The sequence below is a fragment of the Lynx canadensis genome, chromosome B2 (assembly GCF_007474595.2).
Source record: "Lynx canadensis isolate LIC74 chromosome B2, mLynCan4.pri.v2, whole genome shotgun sequence".
NCBI lineage: Eukaryota > Metazoa > Chordata > Mammalia > Carnivora > Felidae > Lynx > Lynx canadensis.
In genome coordinates this window covers 92,564,775-92,586,370 of record NC_044307.1, presented here as the reverse complement: position 1 = coordinate 92,586,370, position 21,596 = coordinate 92,564,775, and the positions used below count along the sequence as shown (strand labels likewise).

Sequence of the window (21,596 nt, the reverse complement as noted above, 5' to 3'; positions counted from 1 at the left end):
CTCCCTCTCTGCCCCTCCCCCTCCTTTCTCCCTCAAAAATAAATTTTAAAAAAATTAAAAAAAATTAAATGTGTTACTTTTCTGGAAGCACAATTGTAAGCAAAATTTGGGGTGATAGTGACTTGAAAAGTAGACTTTCAAATATGAAAAAGTCCTGATCTAGCCAAGTAATATTTTTGAGCCAGCTTATTTCTCATCCTGAACAATATTGAAAGAATACCATTTTATTGCCAACTCGCCATAACCATTAAACTGCATTAGAATGTTTATTCTAATATCTTCAAACACAATATTCTCCCCCTACTTTCTCAAAATAAGGCACAGACAAAAGCAACCCACTTTTCAAGAAATGATAGATACGCTTTGATGTCTTGCTTGGCTGTGCTTCCTATTTCTAGCACTTACTGTAAACTTGAAAATTTCTCATTGCTAGCAAATCTCCCCATACTTGTTTCCAACATAAATATAGTAATGTGTAAATAGAATTTGGGTTAAATCAAAGCTACAAAGTTAATATACCTCATTTAGAGGTCTTTAACAAGATAATATAGGGAACATAAGTGATGAAAGTAAATCCTTGCCATGTTTTACTTATCATTCTGTCACTGATTTAGTTTAAGTAATTATTTTTTAAAGAAACAATTCAATAATAAATCATTACTTCTTTTGGTATATCATTTGGTGCTCCTTGGGAAGAATTTCTATATAGATATTAGTTGAAGTCAAGCATGGACTGAAATTTCATCTAGTTGAAAAATCTCAAGGATACATTGAGATCAAAGAACAAAAGTACCTTTCATCCTCCTTGTGACATGAACAGCCAAGTGCTTAGCTCTAATGAAGTGAACAGCTATTAGTTAGATAGATAGAGCTTCAGTTTTGCCCAAACTCCAACCCAGCCTCAATCCAAATGCTGGCAAGGCAGGAACCATGAGAACACTGAGTGGCAACGAGAGAAGCCATTTGTGCACGGCAAGGTTGCCTCCAAGGAAGATGTGTATTTTTACAAGAGGATTTTAAGATTGATTAGAAAACTACTGAGGAAATTGTAAATATATCTATTATAATGCAAAGTATTGTACTAAAAGTCAATCCTCAAATGCTTAAGAGGACAGACAGCCATAAATGAGTGAAAAAGCACTTTAGACAAAAATATCTGAAAAATTCAACATCCCAGTGGTTAACTTTCACCTCCAGTTTTAGTAAAACTCTACGAGAATTTTAACATAGGGTTGCCAGATATTTTATTTTGTGTGTGTGTGTGTGAGAACACATGAAACATTCTATCTAAAACTCTCTACATTAAAATGTTGGCAAATAAATCATTTTTTTAAATCACGCAGGATATGCCAAATTTCTCTTAGACCTGAATTTGGCCTTTCCATTTTCACTTTGTAATGTCTGATTTTTGGTTCTTTTATATTCTTGCTCACAATGAAATTTTCTTCAGTTATTTAAACATATAGTCCATACTGACAAAAACTGTTATGTTTTTTTTTAATTTTTTTCTTAACATTTATTCATTTTTGAGAGACAGAGAGAGACACAGCATGAGTGGGGAAGGGGCAGAGAGAGGGAGACACAGAATCTGAAGCAGGCTCCAGGCTCTGAGCTGTCAGCACAGAGCTCAACGCAGGACTTGAACTCATGAACTGTGAGATCATGACCTGAGCCGAAGTCAGACGCTCATCAACTGAGCCACCCAGGTACCCCGTGTTATGTTTTAAAAATGTGTGATGTGTGTGTGTGTGTGTGTGTGTGTGTGTTTACAATTTTCCAAAGGATCCCATTTACCAGATAGAAAAGGTTGTAGCTTATAAAAGGAAGGAAGGAAGGAAGGAAGGAAGGAAGGAAGGAAGGAAGGAAGGAAGGAAGGAAGAAAAGAAAGAAGGAAAGAAAGAATGAAAAAAAGAAGCAAAGAAAACATTATTATTACATAGTGATATCCCTTCATATGTCAGATGCCTAAGACTTGGGGCTCAAAATGAGCACTGAGGAGGCACAGAGACAGCCTCAAGTGATACATAGTAATAGTACATGCATGGGCATAAATAAAAACTAGAAATTCACCTATTCAGAATTTCCTCAATAAAAGAATTACTGTCTCCAAATGTCCCTAAATGTCAAATTTTGACAATAGAATTTTACATAAAATTATAATTTCAGTAACATCCCTCCCAACAGATAGATTAAAAGTTCCTTAGGAAAATAAACTGATTATTATAAACAATTAATACAAGTCCCACCAAGTATTTCAGAGCTAACTTCCTGGGCTTAGGAAATTGAGTTGATTCCTTCCTTCCTTCCAGCTCTTCATTCCTTTGCCTTTCCTCCTCTATTTCTCATACTCTTCTCTTTTTGTTCTTCTTGACTTCTCTTCTTGTTTCCTTTCCTTCTTTTCCTTCACTTCTCTTCCCTGTTGCCCTTCCTTTCCCTTTCTCATCTTCCTCTCTTCCCTACCCTCCCTCCTTCCTTTCCTTTCTACTATTTTAAATTTCTTACTTACAGGATGAAAGCCACAAATATTATATGTACTTGGCTCTAAGCCTAAACACAATTTATTGATCTGCCCATTTGTTTGTCATTTTCATATTCTTTACAAACTCACAATTTTAAGTATGTACCAATATTTTCCTTATCCTATTGCAAAACATCTAGATAGCATAGAAATGATAAAACAAATGAGGTCAGCTTTATGTTTAATTCTTGAGCAGGCATATTAATTGATAAATAGCTTCTCTTTAAAGGTTGCACAGCAAGTTGTCTGATACTTGACATGCTTCAGTGAAATACGCTAAAATCATATCCATACACTGGTAATTTCCTATCCATCCTGCCAAAATTTTCTTTACTTTCAAATCAGGCTTCTATATGCTTTAATTACAAAGGTCAGAAACAAGATTACCCTTGCCTTGTATAAATATCTCATTCTAAAACTCATTATACCAATATTTCCAAAACTGGATTTTCTCCACAGATTTCCTTTTTTGGTAAATGTACATCTATGTTTCATTTTTAAAGGATTCCTTGGTCAGATATTTGAAGAATACTCCATCACAAATGCACTTCTCATAAATTCACATCATATGATAGCAAAATACGAGCTTCTATCTATCCATTAAAAAAAGGAAAAAGTTAAAAAAAAATGCTTAAATGATCAGATTAGGGCACATGGGTGGCTCAGTCTGTTGAGTGTCTGACTCTTGATTTCAGCTCAGGTTATGATCTCAGGGTTCCTGAGATCAAGCCCTGAATTGGGCTCTGCACTGACAGTGCTGAGCATGCTTGGGATTCTCTGTCACCCTGTCTCTCTTCCCCTCCCTTGTCCTCTTTCTCTAAATATAAATAACTTAATAAATAAATAAATAAATACATAAATACATAAATAAATACATAAATACATAAAATGTTTAAATTATTTTTTTTTCATTTTATTTTATTTTATTTTATTTTTTATGAAATTTATTGACAAATTGGTTTCCATACAACACCCAGTGCTCATCCCAATTATTTTTAAGGAAATAATTTTCCCTGTAGATCTATAAATGCCCCTTCAATTATTTTATTTTTATCTCAATTTGAAAAGTACTGCCTTAGATAACAATAATTGCTACTCTGTTTTTTAATGTCTATTTATTTTTGAGAGAGACAGAGACAGAGCATGAACGGGGAAGGGCAGAGAGAAAGAAGGAGACAGAAAATCCGAAGCAGGCTCCAGGTTCTGAGCTGTCAGCACAGAGCCCGAGGTGGGGCTTGAACTCATGAGCTGTGAGATTATGACCTGAGCCGAAGTCAGATGTTTTACCGACTGAGCCACCCAGGTGCCCCCAATAATTACTATTCTTATTACATCAGTACTCTCCATCAAAACTATGTTTCTTGTTAGATATTTCTGCTTGTCCCTGCTTAGATATCTTCCTCCCTGGCTTTGAATTTACACATCATTACACCATAGCTCATCAAGTTGCATTTTCTTTTTTTGTATGCTCTTTTTCATCTAATGCTCTATATGCTTCATGAAGCGTCAGCTCATAAAAATTCGTATCACACTGCTCACCTTAAGACATGTCTCCACACCTGGCTTTTGAGTCCCCTTATTAGATGCTTTTGAGGATCAAGAGTTGTAACAGTTATTTAAATATATTTGTATATTAAAATTGATGAAAAAAACAATTTGGGGGGGGGGGGGAAGTACACAGCCTTTGTTCTTCCTAACAGCATTAAAATCTTTTTAACATTTTGTTAAAATCTGGAGGGGCTGGCTAAGTACTGCTGTTTTTCATAACGACAAATCCTTTCTGTCAACATCCTAGATAACTTCAATTTCTTTTGTTTTATATTTTGTAGTTATCCAGATCATTATGATGACATTGTGTGCTGGGAATGACACAGACTTAAGTAACATTTTGGTAGTTGCTCCCTTTGAGTCTGGGAAGATATTTCTCTGAAGTAGACTACCCATAATTTTAGATTTCTTCTAGCTGGTCATTACTCCAAGATATTGTGCACTTTATGAAATACAGTTATGTACATATCTTGTGGGTATGAGACTATACCATAATCACTAAGCATATGTTATTTCAAGGGCTTGGCTCAAAGAACTTTAATAATTCCCTAATTATTCCTTTTATTTTGAAAGAATTTCATTTTCTTTTTTGTGTTTATTTTAAGAGAGAGAGAGCGGAGAAGGGAAGAGAGAAAGGGAGAAAGAGAGAATCCCAAGCAGGTCCCTCACTGTCAGCACAGAGCCCAATGCAGGGCTCCAATTGGCGAAACACAAGATCATGACCTGAGCTGAAATCAAAAGTCGGAAGTCCAACTGACTAAGCCACCCAGGCACCCCTGAAAGAGTTTCATCTGATATATGTTTCTAAAACATACACCCAAGAACTTGAAGCCCTTTAAGTGTGGGCTTAAGACAAGGCTACTTGTCAGTTATTGGTAATCAAGCATTCATTATTCACCTTATTTCACCCCTCATCTAGCACAGTGCCTATCACACAGCAAGCATTCAACAAATTCTTTTTGAATGAATATTCAATCAATTATAATATATAGAGTATGATATAGCCAAAATATGTCAGGGTAGAACTTCTGACATAGGACATCTTCTAAGGCTCTTGTTAAAATCAGTAGAATAAGTAGAGTCCATAAACAGCCTTATTTCACACTTCTACTATTGACCTTATGGAATAAGTTTGGGCAACAAGTCACTTTATAAATTCTTATGCATTCCTTGCATTTAATCAACAGCCAGCAGTTTTCCTTGGTCAGTGCTTTAATAAGTAAAAGAGCAGCTAGCCCAGAAGATCTGAGGGTGTCTGCTGGAACTTTCAACTTCCATTCTTAAATTATAGTGCTGTTGGCAATGTGAAATTTTATGAAATGGCTCCCTGCTCCCTATCCTGAGATGAGTGCTAAGTGCCATAAATGCACAACAAATTTTGAGTGCTTTTAGAGCTGTATCTATTTTTTACCATTCTTTCCATCAAATCTTCCAATAAAGATAGAACCAGAGCACATTCTCTTAGAGCCTTTGCCTCAGCAGAAGATGGGTTTTATTATCTCAAAGGACATTTTCCTTCCCATATTTGTTTTTAAGAAGTGCTGAGACAAATTTTACATTTACATTTCAGATTTAATTTTATATTTCTATATTTCCAGATTTATTCAGTGTTTCTATTTACTTATTTTATTCATTTCCCATTTTATTCAGTCAATAATATTGTTATACAGTACCATAGCATCATTGTTCATTTTCTCTTAGAACTTGTCTCAGTTTGTAACTAAAAATTAATTTCTGTGATTATTTAATGCTCATTTACCCTAATAAGTTATAAATTCCATAAGGGCAGGGGTTTTATTTGCTTTGTCAGCACACAATAAGGACACAATATTTGTTGGGTGAACACATGCATAAATAAAATACTATATTAATTACTAAATAATTGGTCATGCGTGCTTGCAATGTTATCTTTAGTCATTTCATATGAACCCAAACTATACCTAGATATTTAATCTATATATAATAATTATAATATATTTATTTCAAATGAAGCATTTAATATATATAGCAACTAAATACTTTCATGGGGCCCATTTCACACTTCCTGTGAGATAACAGCTAAATTGGTATGAAGTTCTATCTCCCTCTTTACATTTTCTTTTCTAGGCATCCAACTAAAACCCTTCAATTTGATAGGAGTATAAGGAGTCCATTAATTAGAATCATAGAAATAGAAGAGTAATCTGATCTTGAAATCAAATTATCAACATTATAATCACAGAATGGTAAACAACAGATAAAAATGATCCATTCTCCCATGATACCTTGTAATCTTTCTGCATTGGATATCTAGGACCATCATTTCCTTGTTTAAAATTTTTCGGTGGTGCTCTACAGCTATAGAATAAAATCTCCATTCCTAAATGTGTTACACAATCCTTTCTTCAATCTATCACAGGCTTCTTCTCTTATTTTATCCACTTCTGCTTACATCTAACCTGCTAGCAATACACATTAAATGTACTTCCCATTGCCTGGGGAGCCACATTTCCACACTTCCTCCAATTTTCTGGTTGAACTTCTTCTCATTCAGATAAATTTCTGTTCATCCTTCACTATACTTGCACACTTTTTCTTGACTGCCACAGAGATATACAGGATCCCTCTTTTTTGGTGCAATGGCATTACAGATACTCTAGGACAGCATTTGGTATATCATATTCTAATGTTTTTCCATGTTTCTTTCCCTACTAAGTGATAATATGAATGCCCTGGGTGGGGGTACCATGTCTGAATCATGGTTTGTTTGTTTTGTTTTGTTTTGTTTTACTATATTACACACACAGGTGTGTATAGTACTTATCACAGGTGTTAGATTCCAGGCATATAGTGATGAATAATGTCACATGAGCACTACCTTTCTAGAGTTTTCACTGCAACAAAAAATACATATATTGGATAACATTTTATAAATATGAGGATCATTATAATGAAGAACACAATATGATATAGTCTTGTAACAGATGAAACTATCTTAGTCTGCTGAGTAGGTACAAAAAAAGGTTGCATTGCTTTGAATATAAGGGTCGGGAAAATAACTCTTTTGCTGCTTTTTGCCTACATTTCTTCTATTTCCTTTCTATCACATTTCTGTTTTAGGAAGGTATATATGGGAAGGAAAAATGATAGTGAAAGCATCCCAAACTCACTTAGTTAATTTCTTCTAGATACAGAAGATAGAATTAGGTATAAGATATCAGGGTCATGATGGAATGGAGCCAAAAATAAATGCATTGTTAAAGTAGAAATGAGAGAGGAAAAGTAAAAAACCATAAGGCAGAGACTACATGCATTTAGGGAGCAAATATGTATATAAAAGTCAAGTGGATGTACCACCAAGGACATCATAGATATAGCAAATTTTAAAGTATGTGTATTCAAAATCAATAACTGGCTTAAATTTGATAGCGATTGTGGTTTTTTCCCCTTTGCAGTAGACCTCAAAATGCAATGTCTTTATGACTTCTATAGAAAAGCAATGTAAATGTATTCTATTTGAAAGACTATTTGCAGAATCCTCAGGAGAACATTCAAGTATCTAAAATAACAAAAGGAGATGCTTATATGAAGCACAAAAAAGTCTATTAATAAAAAATTCAAGTTATACAGTATGAGTTTTAGCCAGTTGCCCTTTATTCATATTCTGAATAGTCTCTAACTTATGTGAAAAGAATAAGAAGGGCAAATATTATCAGCATATTATGAAAAAGTAAACTATTTTCACTGGTTCTGACATCTTTCATATATATTATTTAAAAAGTAGCTGGTGAAGTAGATTTGTGGTCACATTTCTTCTCTGGGTATTAAATCATGAAACTCTGACACTAAGTATGAAAATAGAAATAGTTTTATACTGGAATCCTGCCTTCCTTACAATTTTTCATCTGCATAGTAATCATTTGAATAGTGATAAGAATGGAAATGTCAGCAATACTTTCCTAAGTATGATGTTTTCATTCCAAATCTAATATCAAACTATAATGAGCAAATTACAAAAGTTGGACCATTTTAAATAAAGTCATCATTATAGTTAATCATCAAGTACCCCAAAATTGGGAGAGAGGATGTCTTTTTGAAAAGAGTAAGTATCTATCCTCTAAGATAGAGCTCAAGTCTGATTGCAACTTGATCTGACTGCTTTCTCCTCACTGAAATCTACCACTGAGTCCCTGCGTTATATAACAGACCACCTTTCCAGGTTGTATTCTCCATAATTTGTGTTCAATTTATTTTTTCACAAATGTCTCCTTAAGAAAGGGGATGTTGTATATCTATATTTTGTGTTCATTATTTTACAGAGCGAAGCAGGTTGTACAGTGATAAAATTTCTTATAGATAAACCAAATACAAAGGAAGAATACATTTCTTTAGAGATACTGTTCTCTGAATACATCTTGGGACTCTGTTCACTAAACATTCAAGAAATGCTTGGAAGGAAAAACTTTATTTTATTTATTTATATAATGGTCTACAATAGGAATTATCTCGTCTTTATAGAGTAGATATCAATCACCTTCTTCCCCCCAAATGATGGTTAGCTAACTACAGTATACTGATTACGTGATGGCAAAACCCTAGTTAAGTTCCACAGGAAAACATTTCCATGTGGTTAGGAATGGGTTATATTAACAATCTGCCTTATCTACAATATATTTGATATGTCTGATTATTTAAAGAATAGACAGCAAAAACCTAAGATACAAATAACTTAAAAACCACAATACATCCTTTCAATAATGATAAAACATTTAAGACAGTCCTTTGTAATTCTTTGTGGTGCATGTGTCCTGATCCAAATACTACAAATATAATATGTTCAATCTTTTTTTATTTAAAAACAATTTTTTAATGTTTATTTTTGAGAGAGAGACAGAGAGAGACAGAGCGTAAGAGGTGGAGGGGCAGAGAGAAGGAGTCACAGAATCCGAAGCAGTCTCCAGGCTCTGAGCTGTCAGCACCAAGCCCAATGCGGGGCTCAAATTCACGGACTGTGAGATCATGACCTGAGCTGAAGTTGGACACTTAACGGACTGAGCCACCCAGGTGCCCCAATCTTTATTACAACCCAATTATGTAGACATGTTTGCCTCACAGATGAGGATGCTGAGTCTCAGACAGGCTCAGTGACATCAACTAAGACACCTATGACATTCCAATGGGTTTGAACATAAGTCACCTGACTACAATGGCCCCACATTCTATACAGCATGCTAAGAAAATGCCCTTCACATGAGGACCATCAAATGCAAGGCAGCCATATTTGGAATCTAGTATTTACACATTTTACCTCTGTGCTTTGACTCTTTTCCCCTGTAAGAATGATTGATCTTACTTAGTCCTACAAACCAAAGGGTAACAATCTGGCATAGTCAGTCTGGCTAACTAATCTATAATAGAGTTTGAACCCATGGCCTTGGACAAATCTGCACAAGACGCTAATTAAATGAATGAAATGATCCAATGTTTGCATATAAAATCTATCAGAACTAGCTCTGTTTTCATGAAAATTATCCATTTATGCATTGTTTGGGCACCATTTGGTCAGCATTTACACTATTAATGAAAACTGCTCACACTGGTGCTTATAATTCATCAAATTCCCTCTGGAAGCTTCCTAGATTCTAGCATGCAGAGTTTGTTGATGATCTGTGGAGCAGGCATAGTTTACTGAGACTCTCATCTGTTTTCAGTGACAGGAAATCTAGACTTTAACAGTATGCCAGAAATATACAACTTCTACAAGTGTAATTTGACTTTTTTTTGTTTAATTCAGGCCCTGAAAATTATTAGATCTTGATTTAGCCTTGCAAAATCGCTTCACCAACATTAAAATTATGCTGCTTAGGCAATGAAAAGATAGAATGCATTCTAATGGAAGGTTTGACCTGCAGAAAGATGAATAATTTGCATCAATTTTTGTGCATTATGTTCAACTAATGAAGACAAATGTATTCATTCACTTCAGTAAAGCTGAAGAACTGAAGGCCAGCGATTTTATGCATCTATAATGATGAATATTATAGTACTTATTATATGATGGATTGAGAATTTTAGAAATGGATGGTGAGCAAAACAGAGAAAAAAACATGCTTCTAATACTGATTTCTATTTTTATAAACACTGGCATCTGCCTTAAACAAACAACATGCCTCTCCTAATACCAAATCTGTATCTCCCACTTCATCAAAGAACAAGAAAGAAAGAAAGAAAGAAAGAAAGAAAGAAAGAAAGAAAGAAAGAAAGAAAAAGAAAGAAAGCAGTGAGATCTCATGCATTTAACATTAGAAAATAGAAGTGAAGAAAAAAATTTTACATTGTTCATATGTTAAAGTTGTATACTTCTACCATAAAGGTGGCTCAGTCGGTTACGCGTCTGACTTGGGCTCAGGTCATGATCTCACAGTTTGTGTTTTGAGCCCTGCATCAGGCTCTGTACAGACAACTCAGAGCCTCAAGCCTACTTCGGATTCTGTGCCTCCCTCTCTCTCTCTGCCCCTCCTCTGCTTGTTCTCTCTCTCCCTGTCTCTCAAAAAATGAATAAATGTTAATTTTTTTTTAAAAGAGTCAATGATACAACCTATTGCAACATTTTTTACTTTAGGCTGATTATGGGTAAGAGCATTGTAATGAGATAAAAGTTACTTGAGAATCATTAATAGGATTACTATTTCATATTCATTAACATAAAACTTGTTATAAAACAGTTTACAAAGGTAAAATTAAAACCCTATTATCAAATAAGAATATATCCTAGCATTTATAATTAAATAATATAACAGAAATAAAATGTATATAACAATTTTGTGTGTGATAAAATGATCTTTAAATCTAACCTTAGTGTTCAAAAGCATTATAAAAATATCTACTTTACATTAATCTTTTCTTCATGTTTATATTTCCACATCTTCATGTATTACACTTATTTCAGTAGTTGTATGACTATGATATGACTGAGTTAATTTCGATTTTGTTCACAGAAATAGTTATTCACTGACTGCTTAAAACTTACTAATGAGTTAAGCCTACATGTAAAATGGGAACAAATTATATTATAGAAAACTTTGGCATCAACAATATGCACAGACATGAACACAATCCCTCCATCCCCTTCCCAGCTGACACATATTTTATATTTGTGATTAAAGTCATGAGGAAGTAACAAATGAAGCATGCTACTAACTCCTTGTTAAAAATAGAAATAGTTTTAATGAGACTGTTCAGTCACTTTATAATATTTCTACCAAATTGAACACAGCAAACCAAAATAACACCAACTGGCCCTAATGGATTTTTTGAGACTGCTGCTTTCCTACCAGCTCATGGACTGCTGAGTCTGCCTAGTCTTCAAAGTACAATGTGCATTCAATATTTGAAAGAGAGAAACCAAGAAGGTTTTTAGTCTGGGCAGTAAGAAGGGAGGCAATGCAGTAGAAAATGCCATTAAGTAGAAATGCTCCCTGTTCAGATAAATAGATTACCACCTATGGTGAATTAAAAGTCAAGATTGCAACTGCTCACACATTTTAAATATTCCTTAATGAAAACTGCTGCGATTTGCTTTTTTGCTTTACCCCATCTAGAGTTGTTATGTGTGTGTGTGTGTGTGTGTGTGTGTGTGTGTGTGTGTGTTTCTTAATTTAATTCTTTTGAATGGCATAGGAAGTTCAGTTAACTTAAGAGTAAGAACACCTACAACTTCAAAAACCTACCATACAGTAAATATTACGTTGAAATAACAGTGATGCCGTCAGGAAAACTGTGAAAGGGATGTGATGTCACCCCAAGCTTAATTAAACCAGCATCTACTTATTGAGCATTTGCCTTCACATCATTGTTGATTGCTCCACTAAGGTATTTTTGCGTAAACAGAGCTTCCCTAATTAAATAGCTTATACTGGAGTCATTCAGCGATTTCACAGCACACTTTGGGCAGTTATCATCATACTCAGAATGATGAATGGTGAGGGTTGCCCCTGGATGAGTCACACCAGAGGAGGCCTACCTTGCAGGCTAACAAGAAGTTGCATGGGCTACTGGGGGACAAGGAAAATATATATAATTTTTGAAACATTTCTGATTTCTCACTCCAAAAGAGACAAAGTCTTTTTCTGTTTTAACCTCCTGCACGTAATCACATGTGCCTCTTTGACAATGTCTGACCATCTGAACGACACTAAAAGCAAAGAGAGTTCCTCTCTCTTTGATCACATTTACGGTATTTGTAAAGATGAAATTTTCCCTATGGATCATGTCTCCTGCAGAACATGCACTCAAAATCCTGAGGTATTTCTGGTACTGATCTAAATTTTCAGAACCTGAGCCCACATGTCTTTGCTTTGAATACACTGACCTCATTAACTTTTGCTGTGAAAAGAACAAGAGCTTCAATTAACGTTTTCATACAAGAATGAATTTTTTTTGATTTATGCTTAAACAAAATTTTCAAAGTAAATATATTATCAATAATCTTTAATATACTTGAACAATGATGATACAATAGGCAAATGCTAGTTAACTAGTTGAAAATGCAGATTATGATATTGGCTGAAAGTTTATGGGAAGTCAGAAATCTCATTCAAGTGCTAGACTTGCATGTCCTTGTGTTTATTAATGACTAAATAAATATAAATAATTCATGAAGCCATATTTCTAGTAGAAGTATGGCAGAGCAAATCATAAATTACTCCCTGGAATCTTTTTCTCAGAAGTCAAGTATTTAAGGGAGTGAAGTAGGAAATGCCTCTTTCTAGATAGTACTTCTCTGATGAAATGATATGAGAGTTAAGATTCATTTATAATGTATGGAGTCTCATCTCAAAATTCATTTTACACTGTTATGAATGAATAAAATACAATTCACTAAAGAACTTAACATCCTGTCAAACAGAAGAAAACAAGTTATCTAAATAAGAGAAACAAAAAGCATACTGCAATACATGCAGGTGAAAGATTTGAATATTTTTCCTTTAAATTATTGTTTTCAACTTTATCTCATTCAGAATTAGACTAAAAATAAAATATAGGTTACATGAATTAAATAACTTTTAGTGATATGAGAGTTTAGTAAATTAAAGTTAATATTTGGCTTTGACTATAAAGAAGAATGTGCTAAAATATTCTTCTGTTATTTTACTGTATCATAGTATTTTTCAGATTTTGAATTTTTATTCCCATGTATTGATAATTTTACATTGACATTCCAAGAATGTCCTATAAAAGTTAGAAATTTATCATGTGCTATTGCCTAATTAAAAAATTACTTTAATGAAAACACTAACATACTATTAATCCCCCATTTATCTACACACTACAAAGAAATGAATCCATTTAGATACAACTTGATATCTATAAGTTTCTCAAGCAAGTGCCCTTGCCAAAATCAATGAATATTTTCCACAATAACTCAGCTTTCTTCAGAAGGGCAAAAGTTGATCTGATCAGCTGAGTTGAACAGATAAAAGAAAAAAACTACATCCTAAGGCTTATAGTTTAATTTGTTTTGTTCTTTCATCTTATCTAAAAGATAAACTTTAAATTAGAGGAAATAGAAATTCTAAGTGCTGTGCCCAGTATATTTCCTCAATTCAAAAAGTTATATTAAAATATAGCTTGTATATCTATTAATATTTTGAATTGTTTTATATTTTCCTTAATAAGTCTCTACCTTTTAATAAAAGGTGTCAGGGGTTAACAGTGTCAGGGGTAAGGAGGGATTGAAAATTTCCTTTTGCATGCTTCAATAAATTATAACAGAGAACTCCTTAGAACTGATTCAAGTATTGGGACACCTGGGTGGCTGAGTCAGTTAAGTGTTCGACTTTGGCTCAGGTCACGATGTCACAGCTCATGGGTTCAAGCCCTACATCAGGCTCTGTGCTGACAGCTCAGAGACTGGAGCTTGCTTAGGATTCCGTGTCTCTGTCTCTGTCTGCCCCTTGCCTGCTCATGCTCTTTCTCTCTCTCTCAAATAAATAAATAAATGAATGAATGAATGAATGAATAAATAAATAAATAAATAAATAAATAAACATTTTTTAAAAATTAAAAAAGAGAACTAGTTCAACTATTATCTTTCTTTTTAAAATAGTTTTCACACCTGAAATAACCCAGTGGGTTTTTGAGATTTGTATAATACACTATTTTGATTTACTTTTAGTAAGCATTTCCTCAAAGTGAGATAGTATGATAGAGACATTCCTGGTACACTGGTACATCGTATTTACAACAACAAACAAGCAAGCAAAAAAAATATTTCAAGTTCAAGGTTTTATATTAAGTAGAAGTCAAAATTATTTTGGAAATTTTAAAATTATAAGTGCTATTATGTAACTGTCACTAACTAAAATACCTGTGCTAGTCTGCAAAGTTCTCACACCACTTCCTCAAATCTTACTTCTCATTACCCTGGATTTCTCAAGTTAGTTTACTGAGGTCATCACATTTAATAATGTAAAATGCCACATTCATTATTAGCTACAAAAAGTACTTGTTTTCTCTGCTTATAAATCTTGCTGCACAATCATATTTTCAGATGTAGAATTTATGTGCTCAACAAATGATAGCGGGTCCACAGAATGCAGGTGCAGTTGCATAGGCTTACGACAACAAAGAAGTAAAAATCTCTGCCTTCATCCAGATAATATAAATAGGCAGAAGATGGTGAAGACATATGAGAATTTCACTTCTTTCAGAAACAACACTGAAAAATACATTTATTTGCTCTAGCTCTTTCCAAATGAAACTGCAAGCCAATGAGAGCCTAACAAATTACTGCTCACAGCCCTCATAAGTGTTTACAACTGTGCTTAAGTTTTAAAATTTATTCTAAGACATCAGTGAACCATATCTCTCCATGTAGTTTCTAGCCCAATTTAGAACAAACTCTCAGAATTTGTCAAGCATACTATCAGAAAAATTGTTGTAAGTTTAAATTAAGTAGACCTTAAGTTTTCTTAGTATAACCTAATTTTACCAATTTAAAAAAAAATCTAGAAGTCATAACTCAAGTGACTTGCCCAAGATTAAAAGACAAGGCTAACTTAGAATATCATTGGGGGAAAAAAAAGAGGATCATTGGGCATAATACTATATGATGACATTTTTTAATTGAAGTATAATTGACATAAATCTTATTAGCTTTAGTTGTACACCATAGCAATTCAGTATTTTTATACATTACAAAATGATTTCCATGTTAAGTCTAGTTATCATCTGACACCATACACAACTATTACAATTATTGACTCGATTCCCTATGCTGGACATTGCATCTTAATGATATTTATTTTATTACTAGAAGTTACTATTTCTTAATCCCCTTCACCTATTCCACCTGCCTTTCTACCCCTCCCTCCTCTGGTAAGCAACAGTTTGTTTCCTGTATCTGTAAGTCTGTTTCTGTTTTTATTTCCTTGTTCATTTTGTTATTTAGATTCCAGATATAAGGGAAATCACACAGTATTTGTCTTTCTCTGGCTTACTTCACTTAGCATAATACCCCTCTCGCGTATTGCAAGGTTGTTGGAAATGATGATACTTTCTAATAGCACATTATTGGTCTATTGCCTAAAATATAAATTTGCTTATACACCTTTTCATAAATGAATGAAAGTATACTTGAAAAGTTAGCAAAGAAATCACTCATTACAAATTCCAGATAAATGGTACACGAACTCATGAAGTTGGTGAGTTCATTATGTAATTCTTACCAAGGGAAAGAATCATACCAGATCTAACTATGGTGAATGCCACCGTTTGAGGACTCCATCAACACAAAAACTTTGCTCCTCAAGCAGGAATTATGAAAACTCAATCATTAATAAACATTTATCATATATTAGAGTTAATTATAAAACTTTGGAATTAATACATACGTTGGCATAACAACAGCAAGGCTTTGGGAGGTTGTTTTTTCCTGTTTCAGGCAAAAAAGTGGTTAGTTCTATGTGCAGAATTTATAAATAACAATAATATCAACTATCACCGCACACTAGGTAGTCAAAACACATTAAAAATAAAATATTCCACCTCAAAAATATTTTCTGTGCATCTAAGTTCTAAACAATTACTGTTGAGTTTTAATAGCCCAACTTCTATTAAGGTTTGAATTAACATACATTTAATTTTTTATTCTTTAATAACATTCTACTTAATTTGGAGAATTCCCAGTATACAATTTACTTCCAACACATCTGATTTCAGCTACATTTGCATACTTTTGGAGTAAGAATCCAAGATTTTGAGGGTTTTTTTGTTTTCTTGTTTTCATTTCTACAGTTACTATGGAAGCATTATTTGGGGCCTACTATATTAATATAGCAATTTGTAGTATTACAGGAGATAGTATCTCAAAATTCTCTCAAAGCTAGTTCAAACTATTTTGAACTACATAACAAATTAGAGAAAACTTCATCTAATATGATAGAATTTAGTGTAGAATTTTTTTGTGTGTGAAGTCATTATATAAGGTGGAAAGGTTTTGGCTTTCCCAGACATTTGAAAGCTGCTAGAAAGGATCTCAAAGAAGCAAAGACTCTTTATAGTATTGTAATTTCTGGAATTTATTTTGAAATTGGATTTTTATAAATCTATGCCCCACTTTGTAACTATTGTATACATGTTAGTTCATTTGAAAGAAAATTTTCAAAATTAAACTTAAATTTATGAGTGAAGATAAATTGACAAATGTGGCTATGCTATTTATTAAACATGAATACATGAAGGTCAGTTTTGGCCTGGTCATTGACAAATTTGCAGAAGTTAAGGCTAAGGAAAAATTTAAAGTTATTATTTGCTATTATGATGGGCCAGTGAATAGCTGTTTTCCCCTTTATTTCAAAAATTACACTGTTGCTAATTAAAACATGTTAACCTGTTATTTTTCCCTTTTATATAGTATTAGTTTTCTGTTTCTGCTGTAACAAATTACCATAAATTTATTGGCTTAAAACAACACCAATGTATTGCCTATTATTTCGAAGGTCACAAGTCCTAAAAGTGATGTGTCTGCAGGACTGCATTCCTTCTTCAACCTCTAGGAAAGTATGTTTTCTTGCATTCTAAACTAATTCTTACAGGTCCTCTGTATTGCTTGGCTTGTGGCCCTTGACTCCATATTTAGTTCAGCAGGTAGCATTCTCAAATTTCTCTCCGTCTCTTTTCCCCCTCAACTTCCCAACACCATGGTCTGAAGGTTTGTGACCACCCAAATTCGTATGTTGAAACCAAATCTTCAATAGGATGGCATTTGGAGGTGGGGTCCTTGGGAGGAAATTAATTATTAGATGTGGCTGTCATGAATGAGCTTATAAAAGGGACTCCAGAGAAATCCCTGACTATTCTGTCATGTGATACCCATCTATTACACAGGAAGCAGGTCTCACCAGACAAGGAGTCAGCTGGCACCTAGATCTTGGACTTCCAGTTTACAGAACTGTGAAAAATAAAGTTCTACTCTTTAATCAATCTCTGGTATTTTGTCACATGTGCTGAAATGGACTAAGACATTCTTCCTTTCCCTTCTTCTATTGTCATGTCTCCTTAACTGTGACTCTGACCCTTGCTACTTTTTTACAGGGATCCACCTAGTTAATCCAAAATAATCTCCCTATCTCAAGATCCTTAACTAATCACATCTATAAGATCTCCTTTGTCATATAAGGTCACATGTTCACATATTTTGTGGATTAGACTGTGGATATTTTGGGGGATCCATTATTAAGCCTACCACATATACACATGTACTATAATATTGCATGTTAACACACTTATTTACCAGATGAATATACATATTCATATATATTATACACATACGTGAAGTTCAATAAATCAAAATGTCCATCGTTTGCCTTTTCTGGCAATTATTATCCTTTATTTCATTTCATGATTATTATAGAGAATAATTTTGTCATATGAAAGCAAAAGGATGTTATAAATAATTAAACCAGATGTGAAATAATCTAGATATGTTACTGGAAAACAGTCTGCTATTTCTCTTAAAACAAATATCTGCTCTGTGGTTTACATACACAATGGGATACTACTTGGCAATGAGAAAGAATGAAATCTGGCCATTTGCAGCAATGTGGATGGAACTGGAAGGTATTATGTTAAGTGAAATCAGCCAGGCAGAGAAAGACAGATACCGTATGTTTTCATTCATGTGTGGATCTTGAGAAACTTAACCGAAGACCATGGGGGAGCAGATGGGGAGAAAAAAAAGTTACAGAGAGGGAGGGAGGCAAACCATAATTGACTTTTAAGGACTGAGAACAAACTAAGGGTAGATGGGGGTTAAGGGAGAATGCAAAGTAGGTGATGGGCAGGGAGGAGGGCACATGGGATGAGCACTGGGTATTGTATGGAAACTAATTTGACAATAAATTATATTTAAAAAATAAATTAAAAAATATTTTCTCTAAAATTAAACAATAAAGCAAATATCCACAGGAAACAATGAACTATTTGTGGCTCATTCGTTTAATTAACTTTCTAACTCAAATACTACTCAAATACTATACTCATTAAGCCAAAAATCTGATAAAATAAAATTCAAAAACTATTTGATTCATAAAACATTTATAATGTAGAATTGAGAAGGTCTTTTACATTGACGTTGCGGGTTTTTTCAACACCGATTCAGTATAAATGTCTACCGACCATTTTGGTGGAAATCAGTTTTTCTTTTGTTACTTACCAATTTAGAAGTGGATGTCCAAATTGCTTCCTGATTTTATACAGTAAGAGAACATAGCAAGATAGATTTATTAAAAAAAAAATTCCCAAAGGCATATGGAGGCTTTGTTTTTCCTCCTCCTCACAGCAACTAAGATTAAAGAACAAAGAAAAGTGACTGACATAAAACCTACCCATGGGGGTGCCAACGCCATAACCTTTGGAGTCTATAAGGCCGCCAATCTGTGTCAGGTTACAATTCCGCTGGGTAACAAACTCAATGGTCGTTGACTCCATTAGGAAAGCATAATCAGAGGTGAGGACTCTCTGGATTCCTTCTTCATTACTTTTGACGAGTACTGACTGCCTCCTGCTACTCATAAAGGCCCACATTTTGTCATATGTAGATATTTTTGATTTCTAGGGAGAAATGAAACAGGTAAGAATATATATTCCTTAGTTTCCATGTGATCCTACAATATTTAGATGGAACTTACTATATTTCATTTAAATTTATTTAACAAACATATCAAAAATCATGTTAAAAAATATACAGCTAGTAAATCATAGAAGCCAATAAAAAAAGAGAAAATAATATTAATAAGGAGGAACTTTTGTGCTTGTGTCTCATATGAGTATCTCATGTGTATAATTTTATCTTTCAACATTACTATAACATCAAATTTGGAAGAGACAGACACTGGACACCAACTGACACTGTAACAACCTTGAGGTTTTTCTTTTCCTTTTTTTCTTTTTCCTCGTTTGGTTGACTGTGACACCCAACGTCACATCATCCTCCAAGAATACACAAGGATATAGATAGGCTGAACAAATATAAGGAGTTTGTTACAAGTAAAATTCTCCACTGAAACGCAATCCAGACACCACAGAACCTCTGGTAGCCTGCTTCAGGAAAGCTGTCATTAAGATCTACAAACTAACTAAAGTTTCCTGGACCAATAAAATTGAATAGTTTTTATATCCAAATGAAAATTCTCAGTAAGGCTTTACTAGGGTTTTATTAGTAAAGGAATGAAATGGGTTTTGTTCAGAGGGCACTGGTAAAAACATAAACATGAAAAGGTTAGCATCTGCTTATGGAAAGCTCAGCTGTAAGCCCTTATGTCAGTTAAACTCTTACACAAATACAAAAAATAATACTGAAGCTATAAACACAAGGAGGATATTCTCTATATTGGTAGCACTGTCATAAAAAGTTGAAACTATTTTCAAGTGCATAGATATGTGATCTTTTTACAGCTTAAGCATGTATTTAGTCCTATATATGCCAGGTCATAAATGAAATATTACTACTTCTTCCACTAAAAGCAGGTGCACAATAATATTTAGAAAACTTATGGCATCATTTCAATGATGAAATAGGAAGAAAACCCTTAAATTTACTGGGGGAACAAAATAATGAGTGTTTTCTAAAAACAAGTATAGCATTAGGGCTAAGAGAGGGTAGAAATTCAAACCTTTGCTCTTCAATGAAACACTAAGGCATGCCAAAAGGCCAGTGGCTCAAAGTTTGAAAGACTGCAGCTAAAAAGTCTAGAATAAGATTGATAGGATTACAAATTTGAGCAGCTTTGGTGGCATGTCAATTATTTTAAAATAACATGATCATATGTTGGAAGTAGAAAAGAAAAATGAAAGGAATATTTAAGGTTATGATGAAATCCTTATTAGAATAGTTAAGACCAATAGTGATATTTTTTTTTTCTTTTGAGAGAGACGGAGGGAGGGATTGCACAAGTAGGCCGTGCTTTGTCAGTGCAGAGCCCAACTCGGGGCTCAGACCAACAAACCATGAGATCATAGCCTGAGCTGAAACCAAGAGTCAGATGCTTAACCAACTGAGCCACCCAGGCACCCCACCAATAGTGAGATTTTGCATAGATTCATTTGGCTTCCCAAATGTTACTACATAATGACAATAGCCAAAACAAACTCACTTCCTTTCGAAGATAAAAATTTTTTCTCCTAATGTTTTGCATCAAACAAGACCTAAATACAAAATAAAATCAAAATTAAAGCAAGCTCACCTGCAGATTAAGGAGATTTTTAATAAAAAAACTAAGTTGGACATATTTTTTGATTTAGTAAACCTGTGGCTGATAACAAATAGATATAAAATCCCATAAATGATAATTCTAAAATGTATGTCATCAACTACACTCTCATGACTTGATAATTTAAAAAGTAACTCTTTATCAAGGAGTGATAATGAAATATCATGGTAATATGATATTACCCTGTAGTATCATAACATGGGCATACTCTCTGATGCCTAAACCAAGCAGAGATAAGAAAGTATACAAAAAGTTATTTTTACCTAATGTGGTCATAAATTGCCTAAATTCTCTCCTTTGTTTCAGTTATAAGAACGTTAGCAATTAATGTTTTATTGCTTTAGTAACATGATTTCCAATTAGTGATAACACATTCCATCCATTGACACAAGTTAATTTAAATAAAACTTGAAAAGTAGTATTTTTGTCCCAAATAGAGGAGGACTCAGATTGTTTATAATAGCAATAATCATTTAAATATGTCTATATATTTATAAAATCATACATCATTATATCTTCATCTTTTTATAGTATTATATATGTTATAATATGCAATATAAATTTTAAATATTAATAGTACTTTCTAATTTAAAAATTATACAACAGAAACAACTTAAAAAAGAGAAATTCTTTTTTAACAGTATAATAACAGTATAAAATTCTTTTTTAACAGTTAATATGTTGCTGTGTAAACATATCAAACTTTTTTTAACAACTGAAAACCAAGAAACTAAAGACTATCTCTAATCTATCCTTTATGGATATATATAGTTTAATTT

General features: G+C 33.4%; 1 protein-coding gene across 1 annotated transcript in view; it reads right to left on the bottom strand.

The window, feature by feature from the left end:
• Positions 1-21,596, bottom strand: part of GRIK2 (glutamate ionotropic receptor kainate type subunit 2) — a 655,189-nt gene that overhangs the window by 17,699 nt on the left and 615,894 nt on the right. The window contains exon 14 of the mRNA XM_030316033.1: positions 18,934-19,159. Coding sequence (XP_030171893.1) covers positions 18,934-19,159 — 226 coding nt within the window. The remainder of the gene's footprint in view (positions 1-18,933; positions 19,160-21,596) is intronic.